At 35.2% G+C, this 24,886-nt stretch overlaps 2 protein-coding genes across 2 annotated transcripts; both read left to right on the forward strand.

Moving 5' to 3' along the window:
- Positions 1-5,341: 5,341 nt before the first annotated feature.
- Positions 5,342-12,081, forward strand: LOC109165072 (ABC transporter B family member 9-like). The gene is made up of 12 exons (XM_019313684.1): positions 5,342-5,682; positions 6,635-6,689; positions 7,038-7,207; positions 7,294-7,515; positions 7,615-7,853; positions 7,940-8,465; positions 8,549-8,822; positions 8,936-9,611; positions 10,116-10,344; positions 10,542-10,808; positions 10,959-11,222; positions 11,316-12,081. Exons 1-12 carry the CDS (start codon positions 5,437-5,439, stop codon positions 11,958-11,960), a joined length of 3,813 nt encoding a protein of 1,270 aa, XP_019169229.1. The 5' UTR covers positions 5,342-5,436; the 3' UTR covers positions 11,961-12,081.
- Positions 12,082-12,807: 726 nt separating this feature from the next.
- Positions 12,808-24,240, forward strand: LOC109165073 (ABC transporter B family member 9-like). The gene is made up of 12 exons (XM_019313685.1): positions 12,808-13,044; positions 15,130-15,184; positions 18,209-18,384; positions 19,234-19,455; positions 19,703-19,941; positions 20,030-20,555; positions 20,618-20,891; positions 21,063-21,726; positions 21,803-22,031; positions 22,666-22,932; positions 23,085-23,348; positions 23,432-24,240. Exons 1-12 carry the CDS (start codon positions 12,808-12,810, stop codon positions 24,077-24,079), a joined length of 3,801 nt encoding a protein of 1,266 aa, XP_019169230.1. The 3' UTR covers positions 24,080-24,240.
- Positions 24,241-24,886: the final 646 nt, after the last annotated feature.

Here is a 24,886-nt window from a genome sequence, read left to right on the forward strand (position 1 = left end):
ACATTAGGAAGACCTTGTACGATCGGTTTGACAAATAAAGTGTTAATAATAATCAAACTCGTGATCTTTAGCCTTTAGGTACAAGAATCATGCTTTATCATTTGAACTACCTAATCATTATACAATGGACAATGTTCTACATTACAAGATGTACCATTGACATAAAGTTTATTTTTTGTATACTGAATGTTAATTTTTAGTGCATTGAATATTCATTTTATGAAAGTTTATTTTTTTGTGTATTGTGTGTTTATTTTTTAGGAATCTTATTTTTTAAAAAATGAACTTTCAATATATTAAATATGCATATTCGGTTTTTTTTTAAAAAATGTGTATTCAATATAAAAAAAAAAAAACATTCTATATGTGGTTCACAATACAATGTGGACCATGTTCCATAGTATAGTTTTCACTTGACCACTCAAGTTTTATTGGTCAGACCAACAACTATAGGAAAAAAAAAACAATAGTGACCACCAAATAGGCCAAGTACATTGCGATGTGATGACATCACTCTTATCATTCTAAACAGAAGGTCTCGGACTCACATATTTGAGCTATAGATAGATTAGATTGTAGTCAAAAATAAATAAATAAATAAATAAACTACTTCTTTGAAAATTCAGATTTGTTTTTCTTTTTCCTGCAATATAAATAAGTACTCCGTATATAACTCGCCCTCTCTCTAGTCATTCAACTACCTAGGAAAAAAACATGCAAAAATGAACCAATAGGATGCTCAGCTCATAAATAACGTAACATGGCAGTCAATTTAATGAATTGAAGAGACACTTCCCCACTATATACATCCGATCGATCTGCAGAGTGCAGGGGGGGCATGCATCTTGCTACTCTCCCTCGTGCATCTATATATATTCTTTATGGCTAAAATTAAAGCTGATGAGACCAACTGCCACTTCCAATTAGTTGTTGGTTGTTGGTAGCTCCACATTCATCAAGTCCATGTTTTGTATGCCCCAGCAATAACATCACTTTTGCAACATGATTAATTTGCCAAATCCCCAATTGGCTTATTATTGTTGTTGTTCGATACCCCGGATAGGGTACCCAGTCAGGCAGTCCGAGTAGACTATCCGGTCGGTAGCCCCGGCTAGATAGACAGATTTAAAGTTAGACATTATTCACATTATTACAATTAAAACGTGAATTTTAAACCAAGTTTTGGATTTTAACTAGACTAAATAGATTATTTGTTCAGATATTTTTAATTATATTATTATATCATAATATAAGTTTGGTCCGGATATTGAATATTGAAATTTTACATATACTAAATTTCAAAGTAAAATTTATATTTATTCCATTTAAAACAAATATATCCAAAAATATTTTAAATATAAGGGGGTCTAAAAATCACTCAAAAATTGAACTTGTATAAATTTTAAAACATTAGTAAAAAAAAATGAGTATTAGTAAACAAGTTTTCTAAACAGAAAAATATAAAATATAAAAATAAAAATAAAAAAATAAAAATAGAGAACAATTTTTTTTTTAATGCTACTGACTCTATTATGTTGTGTTTGTTCAAAAGCACAAAGAGTCAACAACACAATATACTTTCTCAAGTTAATGAAACACAAAGAGTCAATAACACGAGTTGGATCGGATGTAAGGCCATTATTTGTTTCTTTATTCAATTAGTAAGCACACTTAAAAAAAAATGCTCTTTCCTTTTGTATAATTTTTTTTTAAAAAAAGAGCCCATTTTTATACTTGGGCCTGTCCTTTTCTGGTCATGGGCCATGGCTTGAAGCCTTCGGATCACCTCGTCATCGTCCAGGGGCGGGGCCGGCGGAGGTATGGCCGTATGGTTGGTTGTCGTGGTCCGTCGCCCTTCTTTCCGGCGGATAATGGATGACGACAAAGCTCTAGTTCGCTAAGCTCAGTTCTTATCTCCGTCTATAATTTATTTATTTATTTTTATCCTCGTGCTAGTCTGAAAACTGACAAGTGATAATCTTATCCCTAACTTACAATTACTCTCTATCCTTTTATCAGTACTCAATTTTTTTCCCATTTTAGGTGTGAACAAAGTCGTTGATTATTTATTTTCCAGAAGAAGCAAAAAGGGGATATTTCACTATTTTTCTATATATCTGATAAATTCTAGCACTGTGTTGGATTTGGGGTATGTGAAATGCTACTTGTACTCCCATAGTGTATTAGAAGATAAAAATGCTGGGCAGGGCAACCCCAGCCAAATTGGTAACATTGTTGCTAGTAACCACAAGTTTACGGGTTCACTTTTAGTGGGAGTGACCTATTGTTCTCCTTAGTTTGAACGGGTCAGTTATGGCCAATCTAAGTAGTTTTACCTCCTTATGGTCCTTTGCCAACTAGAATCACATGGGATTTATCCAGTACACACCATCGGACTTAGTTTGAGCCGTTTAACTATGGGCAATTTAGTCTAGTTTACTTTCTTGGTACTTTGCCGGCTAGGGTTACAATGCGTAGTCTATCCAATGTACACTCTTGGGTAATGACTGAGAGTTTCCCTTGTCACTCAAAAAAAGAAAAAAGATGGGCACTCTATATAACCAATGATTGGATTGTGTGCAGCAGAACTTCTTGGGGTACAAAAGTATGTGTTTTTGATTGTGGAGAATATGCAATAACATCTTGCCATGTCATTTTCAGATACCCATCAAGTATGGTATACTATTGGGGACAATGTCTCCCCTTTGGTACTGCCTGCTGCATCACAAATATCATGACATTGCTATTTGCCCAAGGATATAAATATAGGAGAAAATTTGACCAAGAGTTGATACAATTTGTCAATATTTGTTGTCACAGCATTGGAAGTTCACTGCCTTAGATTTTTGTCACATAATTTATGCAAATTTCTGTCCTTTTAGCCATGCTCAACAGAAAAGATCTTTTAAATCTGGGTAATTTGCAGTAAGGAGTGGAACATAAAAGTGCGGAACTTACATGATCTTAAGGGGTGTAATAAGGCTTTTGAATAATTCACACTTGCAGTGCTTTACAGAAATGTCTTATTGCTTATATAGCAGATCATGTTGAAGATATTAAATCATGGACAAGTTGCTTATGCAGTAGCTGGAATGTTGCAGAGGATCAGATAGACAATAGGAGGAGTTATTACTATAAAGCATTGAATACCGCATATTAGAAATTTAGAATTGTTATGCTTTATACATTGGCTATAAGTTATTGAACTCTTGGCTATGCTTTTATTAGTTGATTTATTCACCAGAGGAAAATTAGCAATTGAAAAGTATGACTGCTAATGAAAATTGCTTATAAGTCCATAATCCTGCAAGGGCTGGCTTCTGGTGAAGGTTTGGACATGGTTATAGTTCTTTTCAGTAGTTATGGGCTTACTGGTATGTTACCTTTCTGATAATAAACAATGGATACAAAGGAGATGTGATCAATGTCTGAATGGCCGGCAAGAACAATAACATTCCACTAAGAATCATTCTGAATCTGTCAATTACGTTCTTTAACCACAAATATAACTCTTTGCCTTTTCCTTTCTCTCTATACTAACATTCTCAGGTCTCCTTGTCAAGCAATTCCATCTGCAGGTGCATTTGCAGCAGGGCAAGCCGCAGACTTCAAAATGTTTGAGACTATAAATCGAAAACCATTCATTGATGCATCCAATTCTAGTGGTATTAAGTTGGAAGACATCAAGGATTAAATTGAACTAAATGATGTGAATGAAAAGATATGCAAATCTTTTTCCAGGTTCTCACATATTTTCCAAGTACCAACTATAGCCCTGTTTGGATAGATTGGAAGTAGAAGGCCAAATGTTATAGTTCAGGGATGGCAATTCAACCCGCCCCCGGGGAACGGGACGGGGATGGGGACGGGGAGGGCATTCCCCGCCCCGCCCCGAATCCCCAAATCCCCAAATCCCCGTATAATATTATATATATATATATATATATATATATAAACTTGAAAACAAAACATTTAAAACCTTTCTATTAAGCATAGCAGTAGGCAGTAGCTAACGTAGAGTAGTTTATTTTGTAATTTATATGTTCAATAATTAGTAATTAATTTTGATTAGTATTTATAATTTTGTTTAATGATTCAAGACTTAACAATTTAAAATATGATAGTATGATTTTGATAGTATGATAATATAGTTTTTTTTTTTTTTTTTCATTGGCATCATTCAAAAAACGGGGCGGGGATTCCCCGTCCCCAAAAAATCCCCGCGGGGACAGGGAACGGGGACCTATTTCGGGGACGGGGACGGGGACCCCATTCCTCGCCCCCGCCCCGTTGCCATCCCTATTATGGTTCACTGGAATGTGGAAATGTTTAATTGCCATGATGTGGGAGGCGTACTGATAAATGGTATCAATTTTAAGAAATTTAAGCCTCCAATGAATGTTTACTGGAAAGGTAAAAAAAATTTAAGCACAATATGAAAGGAGGGAAATTCTATCATGCCCCACAAGTATAATAATAAGTATTGTACGGATGGTGGCATTTTTCTATATAGGAAAGCATTATAGTAAGTAAATTATTTTCTCAAGTACTCAGTATCTGCATATATAGTAATTACAGTATTATAGTAAGTAGAATAATATTTGCCTTAAATACCAAAACAGGCAATCAAACTAATAATTATTCTAATACAGTAGATAGATATCAAATTTGTATCTATATCCCTTTCTTACTCTTCTCTTAATCGAAAAGAAGTGAGTCATAATATTAGACTTCATGTACCGTAGTTAGAATTACCTATTTACCTTTCTTGATTATGATTTGTGTGTAATTTTTGTACTTAAATATAAGCAAGCTACAATTGGTTCAAATTTTATTCAAGTTACTACTCGTAATTAAATTGCTATATAAATTGATTTTCCTTTCCTGGCATTAAATCTGAGTTGCAACTGTCAGGTTTAGTACTATATTTTTCCTCTAAATTTCCGTTTTTGGATGTGTTTTAAAAATTTTCTATATATGATCAATTGAATGGTTTCTATACATTAATTTTCAACAATATTTATGATTGATAATCTTGTGAATTACGGGAGTATTCAATTGAAAGTAATGCACATTGCACAATGACGGTGAATTAAATGCATTGTTAATGTTTCCCTACTTTAATATTGTGCTTAAATATTAGTGTAACGGCGCTGCCAATTGGCTTGCAAGAGAAGCACCCGAGAAACTATTGCGAATGGATCCAGTACCATTATCCACCGGAGGGAATTTGTGTCTTCTTGAAGGAAGACGATGTGTTGCAGACTGCTGCTGATAGCGGTGATTAGTGTCCAATCGGTATCCCCCCCCACCCCCCCATTCCCACCCAATACTCCTTTTGCGGTTTTGCCTATAAATATTAGTGTAGTTATTTTCTATTGCTATTAAGTTCAAGAACGAAAGGATTGTAGGAAAACAAGTAGTCTTACAAACAAGATGAGCACTGAGGATGGAGAAAAATCAAGGAAAACCTTTGATCAGAAAGGAGCTGAAGATCAAAGTGTCCCGTTGTTCAAACTTTTCTCATTTGCAGATAGGTTTGATCTTGCTTTGATGATCATTGGAGCAGGAGCTGCCATGGCCAATGGGTTGACACAACCATTCATGTCCATCATCTTTGGTGAGCTAATAAATTCTTTTGCCAAGGTGGATCAATCACATCTTGTTCATACAGTCTCAAAGGTATTATATGCGTATATCAAGTTTCTTTGATTTTATTTACTTCATGTTTTAGAAATCCATTCTTTTTCTTGATCTTATATAATCATGCTATATGGGATTGGCAATTTCCATCAGACACATCTGCTTGACTTCTCACACTCGACTTGCACGACATTAGGGTTACTATAATAGTATAATGATTGGTTGGTGGTGGATGAGAAAAATTAGGAGTTTGAGATAGAGTAAAAGTATCTCTAATTAAGAGTTTGAGATAGAGTAAATATTTGATTGTGCATAAATTTATATTAATATTTTAGTAGTTGTGGTTTTTAATATTGTTTTCATATTAGTTGGTATATAGTTCTATTAATTTTTATTATTATATTAGTGATTCTTCACCTTTATTGTTCGTTAAACAAATGTATGTATTTCTTGCTGGTTGGATATGGATTTTAAAAATCACACCCTTGATTGGTTAGGATATGTAATGGATATTAAAGTGTGTAAAGTGTGTAACGGATATTAAAGTATGCTGGGTGGTGGTTGGAGCTCAACTTCTAACCATCCCACTCCCAACAGCATGCTTCTGTGTTTATTTAATCTCCACAATTCCTGGTAAAATGAATTTTCCTTTTGTTGTTGACTTGTTGCATAGTGATTTAAACAACTTTTCCATCCATACTTTTGAGAATATTGTTATTGTCAACCACAACTAATTATTTTCTTTATACGATGAGGTAGCTAATATATCTGGTAAACAATAGTGTAAGTTTTGAAATGAAGATGAATATTAATGTGCAGTGTCACTTGTCAGCGATGACTTTTGATGTTCCCTTGTTATTTGAGGATTGGTTGGAATTCATGGATTTTTTTTTTTCATGGAATTCATGGATTTTTTTTTTTCAAAGCATGAAAATCTGTTGTTGTATGTGAACCAGAAGCATAACATCTTGCAATGTCATTACATTTTCAGGTCTGCTTTGATTTTGTGTGCCTTGCTATTTATGCGGGCATTGCTTCAGTTTTACGTAAGTGCATTTTTTCTATTAATGCTGATTTATGGTGCACTGTTAATGCTAATTCCTGGCGTTCTAAATTTAGATAATTTACTTAAAAGGGCTGCAACTGTAAGTTGGAGAAGCTTCTCGAGCTCAAAGTTGAAACAACAATGTTATAGGTTTTGGAGCTTAGAAAAGTAATGGGAGATGCTCTTGCAGAACTAAAAGGAATGATATATTTGAACTAACAGATAGAGAGAAACAAAAACTAGAGAGGAAAAGAAATTCCGTAAACTAGATTTCTGAAAATACCTATTTTCATACTTTTATGCTTTCAGATATGGTTCTTGAATAATTCACATCTTTTATACATTACAGAAATGTTGTGTTGGACAATTACTGGAGAAAGGCAAGCTGCCCGTATGAGGGGATTGTATTTGAGAGCAATTCTAAGACAGGATATTGCCTTCTTTGACACTGAAATGTCAACTGCAGAGGTGATTGGTAGAATGTCTGGCGATATCATTCAACAAGTAATGGGTGTAAAGGTAAATTTCTTACCTATTTCTACACAAGAATGGAAGAAATAAAAAGGCTAAAGAAAATTTTACCCCTTAATTACTGGTTATAATAGGTTGGGAAATTCATCCAATATATCTCAACTTTCCTTGGAAGCTTCACAATTGCTTTCATAAAAGGACGGCTTCTTTCATTAGTTCTGTCTTCTTGTCTTTCTGCGTATGCCATTCCTGGAGGAATCATGGCGTTGATCAACTCTAAGGTGTCAAGTCACATGCGAGTTGTTTATTCACAAGCTGCAAACGTGGTAGGACAGACGATAGGAGCAATTAGAATGGTAAAAGCATTGCTGTGATATAGATGTTAAAACTTGTTATAATAATATATTTATAAGATTCTGAAAAGTTTCTCGATTTGGGTTATATGCTTTTAATAGGTTGCTTCCTTCACTGGAGAAAAACAAGCAATAGATAAGTACAACAACAACATTAGAATTGCTTACAGATATAAAATTCTACAAGGTCTGGCTTCTGGTGGAGGAGCTGGTGCTCTTTTACTTGTAGTGTTCAGTACTTATGGAATTGCCTTTCTGTACGGGAGCAGGCTGATAATAGATAAAGGATACAATGGGGGAGATGTAGTCAGTGCCCTTGCAGCCATTATGATTGGAGGAATGTAAGTGCCATAATCTGTTATTTATAACTTTCTCATCACTTATATATAACCCCAGAACATAAATATTTGGATTTTAATGTTCTCAGGGCACTACGCCAAATATCCTCGTATCTAAGTGCATTTGCAGCAGGGCAAGTTGCGGCTTATAAAATATTTGAGACAATAAATCGCACACCGCAAATTGATGCATCTGATATGGGAGGTATTGAGTTGGATGACATGATAGGTGAAATTGAACTAAGAGATGTGTATTTTAGGTATCCGGCAAGGCCAGATGTGCAAATCTTTTCTGGATTATCAATGCACATCCCAAATTGCCAAACTGTAGCTCTGGTAGGTCAAAGTGGAAGTGGCAAGTCGAGTGTCATAAGTTTACTGGAAAGGTTTTACGATCCTGATGCAGGAGAAGTACTGATAGATGGCATCGATATAAAGAAATTCAAGCTCAAATGGTTAAGAGAAAAAATGGGATTAGTGAGTCAGGAACCTATCCTATTTGCAACTACCCTTAAAGAGAATATAGCCTATGGCAAGGAAAATGCTACCGATTTGGAGATAAGAACAGCGTTAGAAATTGCTAATGCTGCCAACTTCATTGATGAACTTCCCGAGGTACAGACATTGTTGTTTCTTTTATGGAGTGATATTTTTAATCAGTGCTGCAAAAATAATATTGGAAATTCCGTTTTATCTAGGGGCTTGATACCATGGTTGGCGAGCATGGAATGCAGTTATCAGATGAACAAAAACAAAGAGTAGCAATTGCGAGGGCAATTCTAAAGAATCCAAAGATTCTCCTCCTTGATGAAGCCACAAGTGCTTTGGATGCAGAATCAGAACGAATGGTGCAAGATGCACTCAACAATCTTATATCAAACAGAACAACTGTGGTTATCGCTCATCGTTTGACAACTATACGTAATGCTGACCTCATAGCTGTCCTGCAATCTGGAAAACTTGTGGAGCAAGGTATGGAATTAACAAAGTGCATATATATAATAGCAATATCTCGTTGTAAGTATGTTTAATATGGAAAGCATATGTCATAATGGTTTACATATATATTTCTAAATGGAACCTAGGAACTCATGATGAATTGATGCAAGATCCTAATGGGGCATATACCAAACTAGTCCAAATGCAACAAGAAAGTAAGCAAAAACACAATACACAACAAGTGGTTTCACTCGAGAGGCGAAGGACTATGATGGATTCAGATGAGTTTACTTGGTCATCGAGCCAGAGAATATCTGCAGCAATGAGAAGATCAGTGAGCTTTTCGTCGTCAAGACATTCTATCACATTTGGCTATGTGATACCTGGTCTAATTAACATTTGGGAACCTGAAACCAGAAATGATTATGAAAATGAAGAAGAAGAAGCATATGAAAAAAATATGGAGAAACAGAAAATTACTTCTATTAAGCGGCTTGTTGCTCTAAACAGACCAGAACTTCCATGTTTGGTGCTGGGAGTAATAGTTGCATGTATTCAAGGGGCAATTTTACCTGTATTTGGATTCATTATCTCCATGGCTATTAAAGCTTTGTTTGAACCACCATCAAAGATGATTAAAGATTCCAGATTTTGGGCACTCATGTGTCTTTCCCTAGGTCTAGTTACTTTCCTAGTTTTACCTATCCAGAATTTCTTTTTTGGAATTGTGGGAGGGAAATTAATTCAAAGAATTCGGTCCTTGGCATTCAAGAAGGTAATCTACCAAGACATCAGCTGGTTTGACGATCCTACAAACTCAAGGTACCCTGATCTTTAGAGTAAATACCATCTGAGGTCCTCCGAGTATAGTGGTTTTGCCACGTTTAGTCCTAAACTTTCAAATTGACCATCTGTGGTCCTTCGACTTTCAAATTTAACCATTCGTGGTCCAATTTAACCACCCATGGTCCTTCAACTATTAAATTTTAACCAACCATGGTCCTTTCAAAAGGACTATGGCTGGTTAAATTTTCAAAGTTAAAGGAACATGGGTGGTTAACTTTGACCACAAATGGTTAAATTTGAAAGTTGGAGACCACTTATGGTCAATTTGAAAGTTTAGGACTAAACGTGGCAAAACCAATATACTCGGAGGACCCCATGTGGTAATAACTCCTGATCTTTATAACCCATTTAATTATATATATATATATATATATATATATATATATATATATATATATATATATATATATATATATATTAAACAAAACTAACTACTTTTGTCAACTCAATCTCAAATATATTATATTGTTTTTAATGCAGCGATGCAGTTTGGGCTAGATTATCTGCTGATGCTTCCACTGTTCGGTGCCTTGTAGGCGACGCCTTAGCACTACTTGTCCAAAACATTGCTACTGTGCTATCAGGCCTGATTATAGCCTTTCATGCCAATTGGGCTTTAGCACTCATAATTGTTTGTGTTTTGCCATTAATGTCTGCAGATTTGCTAGTGCAAATATGGTTATCCAATGGATTCCGTGTGGATCCTAAGGTTTCCTTCAAAATCCTACTTATTATTTTCATTAATGGCCAATACAATTGTACTTTTGGTAAATATTTGATTAGATAGATTCTGGAGGCATGGGGTAAACAAGAGCCATGATTGTGCATAATTACATCTTGATTATAAACCATATGCACATATATAAAATGTTTAGTAGGTTATTGATATTCATAAGTACTTTATAGGTTATGTATGAAGAAGCAAGTCAAATTGCAAGTGAAGCGATTGGTGGTATAAGAACTGTGGCATCTTTTTGTGCGGAAGAGAAAGTGGTGGCAATGTATCTGAAGAAATGTGAAGTCCCGGTGACACAGGGAGTTCATGTTGGCATTATCAATGGTGTATGCTTTGCTTTTGGTTCTCTGGCATTATATCTTGCAAATGCTTTCTTTTTCTACATTGGAGCTGTTCTGGTTCAACATGACAAAGCAACATTCTCCGAAGTCTTAAAGGTATCAAAACTACCAGGGGGGGGGGGGGGGGGTGGAAGAAGCAAAATCTAACCCAAATATGAGATTTTTGTTCGAAAAAAGTGGTTGCAATTATGGTCTATTTCCATGTATCTTCTTTGATCCAAAAACTAAAGATAGTACTGTGTTCAGGTTTTCTATGCAATGACAATGTTAAGTGTCGGAATTTCTCAAGCATATGCAATGGCTCCAGATGTAAACAAAGCTAAGGAATCTGCTGCTTCTATATTTGCCATGATTGATAGAAGACCCAAGATTGACTCTAGTAGCAAACAAGGCAAGATTTTACCTATTGTTTGGGGAGAGATCGAGTTTGATCATGTGAGCTTCAAGTATCCAACTCGCCCAGATATCCAAATCTTCAAGGACTTAAACCTGAAAATTCCTGCTGGAAAGGTACTTTCAATAAATTTCAATTTACTGCATATTCTTCGTCTACATTATGCCCGACGTACTAAGTAAGGGTTTAATTACGTGATTTTATTAAAGGTATGTGCTCTCGTTGGAGAGAGTGGAAGTGGTAAATCAACGGTGATTAGCTTAATTGAAAGGTTCTATGATCCCGAGTCTGGAGCAGTATTATTGGACGGGGTTCCTCTCGGGGAACTAAAGCTAAGTTGGCTAAGGCAACAGATGGGGCTAGTGAGCCGAGAATCAATACTCTTCAACGAGACAGTTCGTGACAATATTGCGTATGGCAAACAGGGGACTGTAACCGAAGACGAGATTGTTAAGGCAGCGAAAATGGCAAATGCCCACAGATTCATTTGCTCGTTGCCTCGAAGCTATGACACTCGTGTAGGAGAAAGAGGAACACAACTCTCGGACAGCCAAAGGCAAAGAATTGCCATTGCAAGGGCAATCTTGAAAAACCCAGAAATCCTTTTACTGGATGATGTTACAAGCGGACTGGAAACCGTGTGTGAACAAATGGTGCAAGAGGCGTTGGACCGGGTGATAATGAACCGAACCACTGTTATGGTCGCGCATCGCTTAGCCACGGTCAGGCGGGCCCATTCAATTGCGGTTATCAAGAACGGAGTGATTGCTGAAGAGGGAAGTCATGAGGTGCTAATGAATATTGAGAATGGAGTTTATGCTTCCTTGGTCTCCCATCATATAGGTGCAACTTAAGCAAAATATGTCTCTCTTGCTTTCTAAGATCTCTTCAAACACCTTTGAACAACTATATTCTTGGAATAACATCCATAGAAACACCAGTTACTATTTTGGGAATCCTAGCATTTGATTGTATTTGTGTTGGAGGATTATTATTAATTGTCTTATTACAATCTTTTGGGGAAAAAAGTACATTCTTAAATTAGAATTGCATTTCATGAAATTATTCACTATAGTGGACTCAATTCCCCTAATTATAAGCACCAAAAAAGGTCAATTACCCATTCTTGCTGACCTGATAAGATAGTACAGAGATAAATTACAGACGTCATTATATTCAACATAATCTCTATCTTGTGACTTACAATGTGTAGAAATAAATTACAGAGCCCACCACATTCAATGTAATCTTTACTCTGTGACTGTTAGGTTTTTCAGTCTTTACACAATTTGACACCTGTATTAATTAAACTGTCTGTGTAGTCGATATTTTATTTCGTGTATTAATTGAACTGTCCGTGTGGTCAATACTAAACAACTGGCTGTTTGAATGTTTGATAGAAGTTAGGCGATGGAATGAATGAAAAATGGACCATCTATCCTAGTGTCTACTATACCATAGCTCGCCGGTGTAACCTCACTCGATCGTAATTCGTACCATCTACAAGTTTGGCACCCAACTAGGAGTACTAAAACCTATTTACTTAAAGAAAGCAAATATCAAACAGTTGGCGTGCAATAGCCGTGCATGCATGTGTGTGTATATATATACGCAGTATATTTTCGTTTGTGCTTCAGACCAAAAGATTAGTTCGAAACTAGCTTTAGCTTGGAGAAAGACTGTACTAACTATTAGGTGAAAATGGCGGAGAGTGGAGAGATGCCGGCGAGGAGGAAACCATCGGAAGATGAGAAAGTGGCTTTCTACAAGGTGTTTGGGTTTGCGGATAGGGTTGATGTAGCGTTGATGATCGTCGGAGCATTAGGCGCCGTCGCCATTGGGGCGGCGCAACCTCTCGTCTCGTTTCTCTTCGGCGATGTCATTAACGCTTTCGCCAAATCGATTGGTAGCGATGACGTTCTTGCTAACGTTTCCAAGGTATATCAAATTAAAGTTCAGTATGCAAAACTGTACTGTTCATAGACGCATGTATGGGAGATTTTCTCCTTACTATTGAAACTAAATTGATCAAAACTATACATTACATAAAATGTCAAATTCGTCTTCTAATTCAAATGAATAGTGTAATTGAGCTCCCAAATGAAAAAATAATCATTTAAATTTTTTAAATCGACAAAAATGTTTAATTGAGTTCTAATGTAACCAGAGACCTAGCTAGTGTGGGGGCAGTGTGACAGCTCCCCCCACTCCCACACCCCACCCCTTTATATATATATATATATATATATATATATATATATATATATATATATATATATAGGATTAGATGTTATATGAAATAAATATGTATGTTTAAATTGCTAATACTTACTAACATCGTTTTTTTTTTTTAATGAATTTGTGTTTTTATTTAAAATTTCTAAATACAGCCCCCAGTTGTCGAATGAGAATACCGATGAATGCTTCTAATAGCCATAATTGTCATCTATTTCAATAGTCTAAAACTAAGGTAGCAATCATGATTGTCTTCGATCCCTTGTTTTAGATCGGGAAGATAATCATGGCTGTCTCATTCGATCATGATTGCCATTTTTAAATAGTCGTGGTTGTTTTCAAATAGTTAGTGACTATATTTTTTAAAAATTAAAATTTAAACAAAAAAAAAATTAAAAAACATACACTAAAAGGGAAAAAAAAACACATGGCTAAACAAGTTGAATCATATTTAGTGAGTTTGAATATATATAATTTTTTCCACTAAGGGTTCAATTGCAATATTCCTTTAACTTAGATGGGCATTTGACCATTTTTCTCAAAAAAATTGAAAGTATTTTTATCGATATTAATTTGCATACTTACATTTAACCTGCATATCTAATAATTTTTTTATGAACAATTAAAAAAAAAAAAGTCTCTGTTTATTTGATCAAAATCTAAATGATGACGACAAGAATTTTATTGTGTTATTGCTATTAGGGAAATAAATACATTTTAGTCTTTCAATTATTATTTACTTGTCATTATAGTCATTACCTTTTTTCGTTGCAATGTCTCCCTAACCTTTCAAATAAATTGCAATTTTAATCCTTAAAATACATTATTGTTTTACTTAGTACATAGCTATTTTGTAATTTATTATGATTTTTTTTCCGTTATAATTCTTCAATTTTTGTATTTTATATGCAAAATAGTAAATTCAAATTTAATAGGTTTGTGTAAGAAAAAAAGTTTTAAGGAAGATATATTGCAATTGAAAAGGAAAAATTTAGGGATGTTGGTTGTTAATTCTCAGTTTTGAGATGAAATATCAAAATTGAATGTCATAAAGAAGAAAAATAAGAAATTATTCAAATATACATGTACTAAGTAAATTGTAACGTATTTTTACTGATTTTGTTGCTCTTTGAACTAAAACTACAACTTATTTATAAGTTAAGGAGTGTATTACAATGACCAAAAAAAAAAAAAAATCACTAAAACTAAAAACTATGGAGTACTATAAGAGAATAATTAAGAGACTACAAATAAAATTGGACATGTCTTTCTTAGGTTGGTTCTATTGTTAATGATTGTCCTGTTATTATGAACACTTTAGGTGCATGTCGTGTTGAAATATTTGTCGATTAGTGAACCAGCTTGCTCACGTTCTTGCTAAAACAACTGGTCCTCATGTTGGTCCTTATTCGTGGGAGGGTTAACCTCTGACTTTTGTTCATGCTTTCTTGAGTTGCAGTTGTTTTTGTGTTTGCTTTCAAAAAAAAAAAAAAAAAAAGAGGCTACAAATAAAATTTTCTCTTATTATTATTTATGAATTTTAGGTTGTTTATTTGAGTAATTGATAATTTACTACATACTCTTTTTTTTTAACTGCAAATGAAATAACTATTAGTAGGTTATTTTATGTGAGCTGTATAATAATTCTTTTTTAGTTAAAATGTAATATTTTCATAAGTTTATACATAAATATTATATTTTAATTTAAAAATATTAAATGTATCATGTGAGCCGATTTCACATAAGACTTACTCAATAATCATATATATATGTTAAATTGAAATGCAGGTATCCCTTAAATTCTTTTACGTTGCTGTTGGTGGTGGTATTGGTTCTTTTACACGTAAGTTCATTGGCTTTTGCTCTTCTCTCACACACACACACACACACACACACACACACACACACACATATATATATATATATATATATATATATATATATATATTTATTTATTTATTTATTTATTATTATTTTTTCATGTCGCGTACTCATGTTTCCGATAAAACATTAATATCTTATTACAAAATTATAATTAAAAAAAAAAACTTTTTTGAAAGCAATTATAAAAAATTTTAAGGTATTAATTGATACCATTCCGATTTGCTTTAAATACAATACAGAAGATAAGTTAAACAAGTTTAAATTAAGACAGTATTAGGTAATTAATACCTAAAATTTAAGTCAAATTTGTACATGCACTTAGCAGTACAAGTGTCCGCAATACAGAATGGTTTCATAATTAAAGTTTGACTTCAAATGCTTCCATATTCTTAAACACTAAACTTGGTTAATAGGGGTAATTAATTAGATAGAGACGAGAGAGAGTACACGTAAGTGCCGTAACGTCCTTATCTTGATTAATTATATAAGTTTGTTCCTTATCTTGATCAATTAAAGCAAGGCTAATGGTAATCAGTTTTTCTTTAATATTGTATGAGTCACTAAGAGCATCCACTATAGAGAAAATCTGGGAGTTAATGTCAGAATTAATTCTCTCAAGTGAAAAGCAAAGCTGATGTGGGAATGAGATAATTCAAAAAGAATCTTCCTGCAAATGAAAAAATAATGTCAGATTGAATGATTGAGTGAGATAGCGGTGAGTCCACAAATAACTCATAAAAAAACTTAAAATTAATGTGAAGAAGAGTTATTTATGATTGAGTGAGATAGTGGAGAATGAGGTGGATGTTGAGGCCCACAAATAACTCATAAAAAATCACAACTGATAAGGATGCTTTAAGCGCCGTGGATGGGCGCCTAGTACTTAGGCGTTAAAGTAAAACAACAATATTTTTTGTATTTTATTGTATACCTTCAGTTAGATAGGTAGCAATTAAATAATAGGAATAAAGTTCAAATAGACCATCAAACTGCACCTAATAATGCAATTAGGCCATCGAACTTTAAAAAGCAACAATTAACTCCCTGAACTAACTAATTCTATTCAATTAGTCCAATTTGTAGGTTTTGGAGGTTGTTAGGAGGTCACCCCTAATTTATAATATTTTTAAAAAATTATTATTTAAAATTAAAATTAAAAAAAAAAAAAAAAGATACCGTCTCTGCCGGAGACGAAGAAACCTTCTTCGTCTCCGGCCATGGAGACGGAGTTAATTTCTTCGTCTCTGGCCGGAGACGAAGAAGGTTCCTTCGTCTCCGGCCAGAGACGAAGAAGTTAACTCCGTCTCCATGGCCGGAGACGAAGAAACTCTTCGTCTCTGGCGTGTCAATCTGTTTTTTTTTTTTTTTTTTAATTATTAATATTAAATAATTATTTTAAATAATAATTAAAAAAAAATTGAAAAGGGGTAACCTGCTAACAACTTGGAAACCTACAAATTAGACTAATTGAATAGAATTCGTTAGTTCAGGGACCCAATTGTAACTTTTTGAAGTTCGGTGCCCTAATTGTATTATTGAGTGCAGTTCGATGGCCTATTTGACCCTTATTCCTAAATAATATTATACTCCGTAATAATTATTAATAATCCAAAAAGTCAAATAATAATAATAATAATAATAATAATAATAATAATAATAATAATAATAATAATAATAATAGTGCTAGAAGATTGAAAACTCCGAAGTAGGAAATGAAAAAGGTAAAAACTTCCAAAGTGAAAAAGGTACAAGTTAAAAGTCTCAAAATCCTAGACGATAGTTGACCGAGCTAACTGTGGAGGTGAGGACTCAGTGAGCGGTGATGGCAAGACTGCGAGAATTACGACACTACGATAGGTGATGACATCTTCGACAGTCTCTCAAACTGCGGCAATGGGTTGTTGTCGTTATCAATATCGTCATTGCAACTCGCAAGTTGGGCAATGATGGTATTGGGTGATGACGTCTCCAAATCTCAAGTTTTTCTATGTTTATGTTTGATTTTACGATTTGGTCCCTGTGTGCCTATTACCTAACAAATTTTAGAGTTGTTTTGCTCAAAACAATGTCGTTTTGAGTGAAATAACACTAAACAAAATTAGGCAAGTAGGCTATCTAATAAATTTATAAACTAAAATGACAACTAATGTCTAAATTGTTTTAGCCTAAGAGAACATAGGTCGAGTTTTACAACACTATTTTTATTATTATTATTATTATTTTTTTGGATTTTGTTATGAGAAGGGGATGAGGAAAATTTAGGGTGGTCACTATTGACGCGCTCATTGGCTGCACAAGTCATGTACATGCGTGACTTGCCTTATATAATACGGAGTAATATAATAACAATAATAATACGGAGTAATAATAATAATAATAAAAATAATAATAATAATTATTATTATTATTGTTATTATTACTACGACAAGAATTTTGATTTAGCAAAAGAATCCAAATCTTCTTTTTTCCACATCAACAAAAACTTTCAATAAACCAAGTGGCTTGTAGTCCATTGGTATCGGGTTGCTCCCCTAAGTGGGAGGTGTAAGGTTCGAATCTTAGTTGAGGCAATAGTGTGTATATGTAGGGTATCTCCCTTCCTTATAATGAAAAAAACAAAAACTTTCAATAATGTTGCTCTTATAGGAAAAGTTAGAGTGCACTAAAATAATGAACAATTTTTTTTTTTCTTTTAAGAATTTACTTATGAATGAAATATAAAAAGAACCCATAGGTAAATTCATAATGAAATGTAAAATTGCTATTTAGTTATGATGACTAATTTCATTTTCTCTCTCCCAATTTCTCTTCTTGTTATGGCAATAAAAAACCTAACTTGAATTAGCTTATCCCATCTATCTTAAAAAAAAAACTTATTAATTAAATATGAAAAAAAAAACCCATCATGAGGATTATATATATAACATTAATCTTTTATTATTTATACAATATGTTATGAAATTAAGATGGACGTGAATTACAGAGATGGCATGCTGGACGGCTACAGCAGAAAGGCAGGCAGCCCGGATCCGAGAATTGTATTTGCATACCATATTAAGACAAGACATTGGCTTCTTTGACACTGAGGCTAAAACTGGAGAGATTGTTGGAAGATTGTCTGATGACATTCTACTTATTCGAGAAGCCATTGGTGATAAGGTTCCAACTCTGAACTAATATCCTTTTGCTATGACTTTTGTCTTGAAATGAATGATCTTTTCTCCATTTTGTGTTCTGAAGCTTCATTTTATCACTCCTTTTTCTCTTCCAGACATTTCTTTAGCGAAAGACTAATTTGGAAATTTCAGTTTTTTATTTTTATTTATGGGTGCAGTTGGTGGCACTTTGAATGTAGAATGGGGTACTTGTTTTTTTTTTTTTTCCCTCAATTTAGTTGATAATTCCAATTTGGAAAGGAAATTACATTCATTTTGAGAAATTGCTAATATAATTTACTGATTGCATGGTAAAACAATGCCATTTGTTTTTCAATCTTTAGAACTTGTGAACAATGCTTGTGTGGATGCTTTCTTTATTGTTAAAACAGAAACGAAATGAGACAACCCAGCCAAGTTAGTCAGATTGTTGATTTGGTAACCACAAGATTACAAGTTGGGATTTCCTTTTTGAGTCAATCATAAGGTTACAACTTACAAGTTCACTCCTAGTGGGGATTGTGGGCACCTCTTTTGGGTAGAACAGCTGACCTGGAGATTTAAAGGTGCTCCATTCGCAAAGCCAGTGATCGATCCCTTGATCTTTGGTTAAGGATGGATGAGTCCCTTCTACTCAACCATACCCCTAGGTTGGAGCGGGCCATTGGCCTTCATGGTTTAAGCCGGTCAGCGGGGTTTACTCTATGCATACCTCGGGTATACCTGAGATTTTTTTTATTTTTATTTTTTTAAATTTTTATCTTAATTTCTTATGGGGAAAAAAGGCGGGAAGGGAAGTGGAGGTGGTTGTTGGTTGAGTTAGATATTACTTCTAATAAGTTGAATGTTGCAGGTTGGGAAGTTTATTCAATTTGCAACAACATTCATTGGAAGCTTTGTGGCAGCAATGGTGAAAGGATGGCTTCTCACTCTTGTCATGCTTGCATGCCTGCCTGCACTTGGAATTGGCATAGCATTTTCGATATATACCATGTCGAAAATGTCTAGCAATGTTCAAGTTGCATATACTGAAGCCGGAAATGTGGTGGAACAAACTGTAGGGGGAATTAGAACGGTAAGCTATTAAGATCAATGATACAACCAATGACCTTGTGGTTTAGTGGCACGAAGTGGCTTTCCCATATGGGAGGTCATGGATTCGAGCCTCAGTGGGGGTTGTATTGACTCTTTGTGCTTCAGTAGGTTGAGAAAGTAGTTATGAACATATATTGCATTGTAATAGAGTCAGCAGTACTAAAAAAAACATATGTTTTCCCGATGTTTTATCAATCTCCCCTTGTGGTGTTTTATGATGCCAATAGGTTGTGTCTTACACCGGGGAGGAACAAGCAATTCAAAGATACAATACAAAGCTTCAAGAAGCCTATGCTGCTAGTGTCAAGCAAGGGATGGCTTCGGGATTTGGAATTGGTATTATATTGTGCATTGTCTTTTCTTCGTATGGATTTGCCATTTGGTATGGAGCTATATTGATCTTGAAGAAAGGATATGAAGGTGGAGACGTCATGAGTGTCCTTGTAGCTGTTATGATGGGTGGAGGGTAAGCACGGGGGATCACTTTAATTTGAATCGAATGATCGAATTCATTTCTTTATGACCTAACTGCTATTAGTTCTTTCGTGAATCAGTTCATTAGGTCAGGTATCTCCTTGCCTGAGTGCATTTGCAGCAGGCCAAGCTGCAGCATATAAGGTGTTTGAAACTATTAAGCGTATACCACAAATCGATGCATATGACCCTAACGGGATTGTGTTGGAAGATATCAAGGGAGAAATCGAACTGAAAGATGTGTTCTTCAAGTACCCAGCCAGACCGGACGTTCAAATTTTTTCTGGATTCTCTCTATATGTTCCGAGTGGAAAAACCGTAGCTTTAGTTGGACCAAGCGGGAGTGGGAAATCGACGGTTATTAGTTTATTAGAAAGATTTTATGACCCTCAAGGTGGAGGTGTATATTTGGATGGCATTGATGTAAGGAAATTTCAAATCAAGTGGTTTAGGGCACAAATGGGGCTTGTAAGTCAAGAACCTGCTTTGTTTGCAACTAGCATACGAGAGAACATAATATGTGGAAAAGGGTATGCGTCTAAAGAAGAGATTAGAAACGCGATTGAGCTTGCTAATGCTGCAAAATTTATCGACATGCTTCCCAAGGTAAAATTGATCTTCACTTATACAACTCTTTTAACCTGTATCTAACTTCGATTCTATGTTAGGGGGTTGACACAATGGTAGGCCAACACGGTACTCAGATATCCGGAGGACAAAAGCAAAGAATTGCCATTGCCAGGGCGATTTTGAAAAACCCGAAAATCCTTCTTCTTGATGAAGCAACGAGTGCTTTGGATGTCGAATCTGAACGCATTGTTCAAGGTGCCCTTACGAATGTTATGAAAAGCAGGACAACCGTGGTTGTAGCCCATCGCCTAAGTACTATTAGAAATGCTGACCTCATCGCAGTTGTCCATCTCGGTAAACTCATAGAGCAAGGTAGCTTCTACATACTGACTCTGTTACAATGCAGTATCTGTTCATAACTACTTTCTCAACCTATTGAATCACAAAGAGCCAATACCATTATTACTCATGAACCCTCGTAAATAGTTTCAATGTTAATCGTTTCTTTTATTTGTTTATACTCCCGTTGAAACTGAATAACAGGAACTCATGATGAACTGATGAAAAACCCCGATGGAGCTTATTCCCAGCTAGTTCAGATGCAAGAAAGGAGTAAAGAGGTTGACAGCACTACTCAGAAGGAAATACAAAAAGGAAACGATAAATATATGGATAGTTCAAGTAGGAGGCTGTCTGTCTCGAGCAGAAGATTGTCTCTAAAGAGATCGACGAGCATAAGGTCATTAAGTAATCTATCATCCCTTACGCTTAGCTTTGGAGTTACGGGGGTGGTTGACATCCACGACAGGTTGGGATCGGAGGGAAGTATAGAAATCGGAGGGGACAAGAACAAGGAACACACTAGTCCATTGACATCTCTAGCCTCGCTAAATAAACCCGAAATTCCAGTATTGCTAGTTGGGTCGATTGCTGCAGCCATACATGGTGTATTTTTCCCTCTGCTTGGACTATTGATGTCAACAATTATTAAAATCTTTTTCGAACCTCCAGAAGAGCTAAAGAAGGGTTCCAGGTTTTGGGCACTTATGTCCGTAGTTCTTGGAGTCGTTGCACTGATAACTGGACCGGCACAACATTACTTGTTTGGAGTTGCAGGCTCGAAACTAATACAGCGGATTCGTTCCATGACTTTTGCAAAGGTGGTTCACCAAGATATCAGCTGGTTCGACGATCCTGCTAATACAAGGTAAGCATAATAATGGTTATAATTTATATACTTCCGAATTGAAGTTCCAGCTTCTCTGAATCTTTCGTTATTGCAGTGGGGCAGTCGGTGCAAGGCTATCTACTGATGCTTCAATCGTGAGAAATATAGTGGGAGACGCATTAGCTTTGGTTGTTCAAAATTTAGCAACTCTGGTATCCGGTTTGACGATAGCCTTTTATGCGAATTGGAGGCTAACTCTCATTATTTTGGCTACTATACCGCTAATAGCTTTTCAAGAATTTATAACAACAAAGGTCTTCAATAAATCCATTGTTGACGACAAGGTAATTTTGTTTTTACCTTTGTATCCATTGCATATTAAGGATTGTTGAATTTGGAAGATGGAATGGCCTAGCGGGTGGAGAACAACCACCCGCCAGTTAGGCGGAAGCAAAGATGATAATCAAGGAATAGAAAATGTATATAAGACTGAAAGATATAGAATATATTAGTATGATTCTATATTATCTGTTTGTTTCTAACAAAGAAACATAGTACATATATATAAATTTATAACAACAAAGGTCTTCAATAAATCCATTGTTGACGACAAGGTAATTTTGTTTTTACCTTTGTATCCATTACATATTAAGGATTGTTGAATTTGGAAGATGGAATGGCCTAGCGGGTGGAGAACAACCACCCGCCAGTTAGGCGGAAGCAAAGATGATAATCAAGGAATAGAAAATGTATATAAGACTGAAAGATATAGAATATATTAGTATGATTCTATATTATCTGTTTGTTTCTAACAAAGAAACATAGTACATATATATATATACAAACACATAACTGTAAGTAACTATCCATAAACTGACACCTATTCATAAACAGACACAACCCTATAGATAAACCTAACTCTTTATTTTTCAACAAGGACGTTTGGGCAAAATCTGATGTCTAACTAACTCATTACAGGTGATGTATGAAGATGCCAGTCAGGTTGCAAACGATGCTATTGGGAGTATTAGAACTGTTGCATCATTTTGTGCTGAAGATGAGGTAATGGAAATGTACAGAAGAAAATGTAAAGCCCCAAGGAAACACGGTTTCAAGCTTGGACTTCTGAGTGGGACTGGTTTAGGCTTTGGTAATCTTATAATATACTCCACATATGCCTTAGCTTTCTACCTTGGAGCGGTTTTTGTAAACCATGGCAACGCAACGGTCTATGAAGTGTTCAAGGTGAGTAGTTGCTCGCGTGTATAGTTTCTCATTTCAACTCGACTAAAAGATTGAATTCAACCAATTAGCTTATCTAACCATGGCCTTATAAATCCATATGTTCTCTCTTATTTTATCAATGTGGACTCTTAACAAGAGCAAGCTGCATGCAGGTTGTCTTCTCTCTAGTTCTTTCATCCACCGGATTTTCCCAGTTCAGCACTTTCTTTTCCGACTTCAAGAAATCCAAGGAGTCGGCTGCTTCTATATTTGAAATGTTTGAAAACAAACCCGCCATAGATTCGAGAAGCAATGAAGGTATTGTGTTGGGCACTGTCAAAGGTGACATTGAGTTTCGTCACGTCAGCTTTAGATATCCATCGAGGCCAGATATTGAAATCTTTAAAGATCTGTGCTTGACTATTCCTGCAGGAAAGGTACATATATATGCATCAATTTACTCCTAAGTGTACAAATCTCACTTAAATTTTTTACCTTTACTCTTTTGGACCCATTGCAGACTGTTGCCCTTGTTGGAGAAAGTGGCAGTGGGAAGTCCACTGTGATAAGCCTAACAGAGAGGTTTTATGATCCCAACAGTGGCTGCATATACCTAGATGGGGTTGAAATCCAAAACCTCAACCTAAGATGGTTAAGGAAACAAATGGGACTGGTTAGCCAAGAGCCCGTTTTGTTCAACGAAACGATTCGTTCAAACATCGCCTATGGCAGGCAAGAAGAAGTATCCGAGGACGAGATCATCACAGTGGCAAAGGCTGCTAATGCACACAGCTTCATTTCATCGTTGCCCGAGGGCTATGACACCCCGGTTGGAGAACGAGGGGTTCAGTTATCGGGTGGCCAGAAGCAACGAATAGCCATTGCAAGGGCAATACTAAAAGACCCGAGAATCCTTCTTCTGGACGAGGCGACAAGCGCGTTGGACGTGCAGTCTGAGCGCACAGTGCAAGACGCGTTGGACCGAGTGATGGTTTGCAGAACGACCATCGTTGTTGCTCATCGGCTAACCACGATCCGAGATGCTGATCTGATTGCAGTAGTGAAAAATGGAGGTATTGTTGAGAATGGGACACATGATATGCTCATGACAAGGACTGATGGGGTGTATGCATCTTTGGTTGCACTTCAGACAACCTCAGCTAATTAGACAACTTTTTTTACTTGAATGATGCAGATTTTAGAACTTATAGTAAAGTTTTAAACTTTAAAATTTGTAAATATAAAGTATTGAATTTTTGAAGTAGAGTCACAACATTTGGACTATGCTATTATTTATAAATAAAAAAAAAAAAAACAAGTTAATTTCAATTTTGGTTTATAGTTGCTTTTGTTCAACTTATAAGTAAGTTAATATGGGGTGTAGTTGAGTGTAATAGACTCATTTATCCTTAACAAAAGGTCAAAGGTCCAATCTTTGGGATTACTGAATTGTCAAAATGCAAGCACGGTTTGGGGAGGGGTTTTGAATTAAAGAAAGTAAATTTATTCCATTTTTTACTTTCACAAAAACATTATCTACTCCATCCGACTAGTTTCGGGTTCGAATCCCGGACAATCCACTGTCATATTTGAATTTTGTGGATAGAATTCTGTTTTTATTTTTGCAATCCGCTTTATTCGTTTTCAAAAAATTAGAATAGATCTAGATAGATATTGGTTGACACGAGCATATAAGTCATGTTATACTGTTGAATAAAAAGCCTTCCATTTTTTTTAGTAAATTCGTGTGCTTGAGAGTCTATGATGATTAAATAAACCAAGAATTTACCATGACTGCAATTTTAGAGAGACGCGAAAGCTAAAGCCTATTGGGTCGTTTCTGTAACTGGATAATCAGCGCGGAAAATCGTCTTTACATTGGATGGTTTGGTGTTTTGATGATCGTCGTTTAGTCGATGACCATTTTGGGTGCTGACTAAAAAAAATTATAGGTACTTTTAAATTTGAGGATAGA

Source organism: Ipomoea nil, unplaced genomic scaffold (assembly GCF_001879475.1).
Source record: "Ipomoea nil cultivar Tokyo-kokei standard unplaced genomic scaffold, Asagao_1.1 scaffold3069, whole genome shotgun sequence".
Classification (NCBI taxonomy): domain Eukaryota; kingdom Viridiplantae; phylum Streptophyta; class Magnoliopsida; order Solanales; family Convolvulaceae; genus Ipomoea; species Ipomoea nil.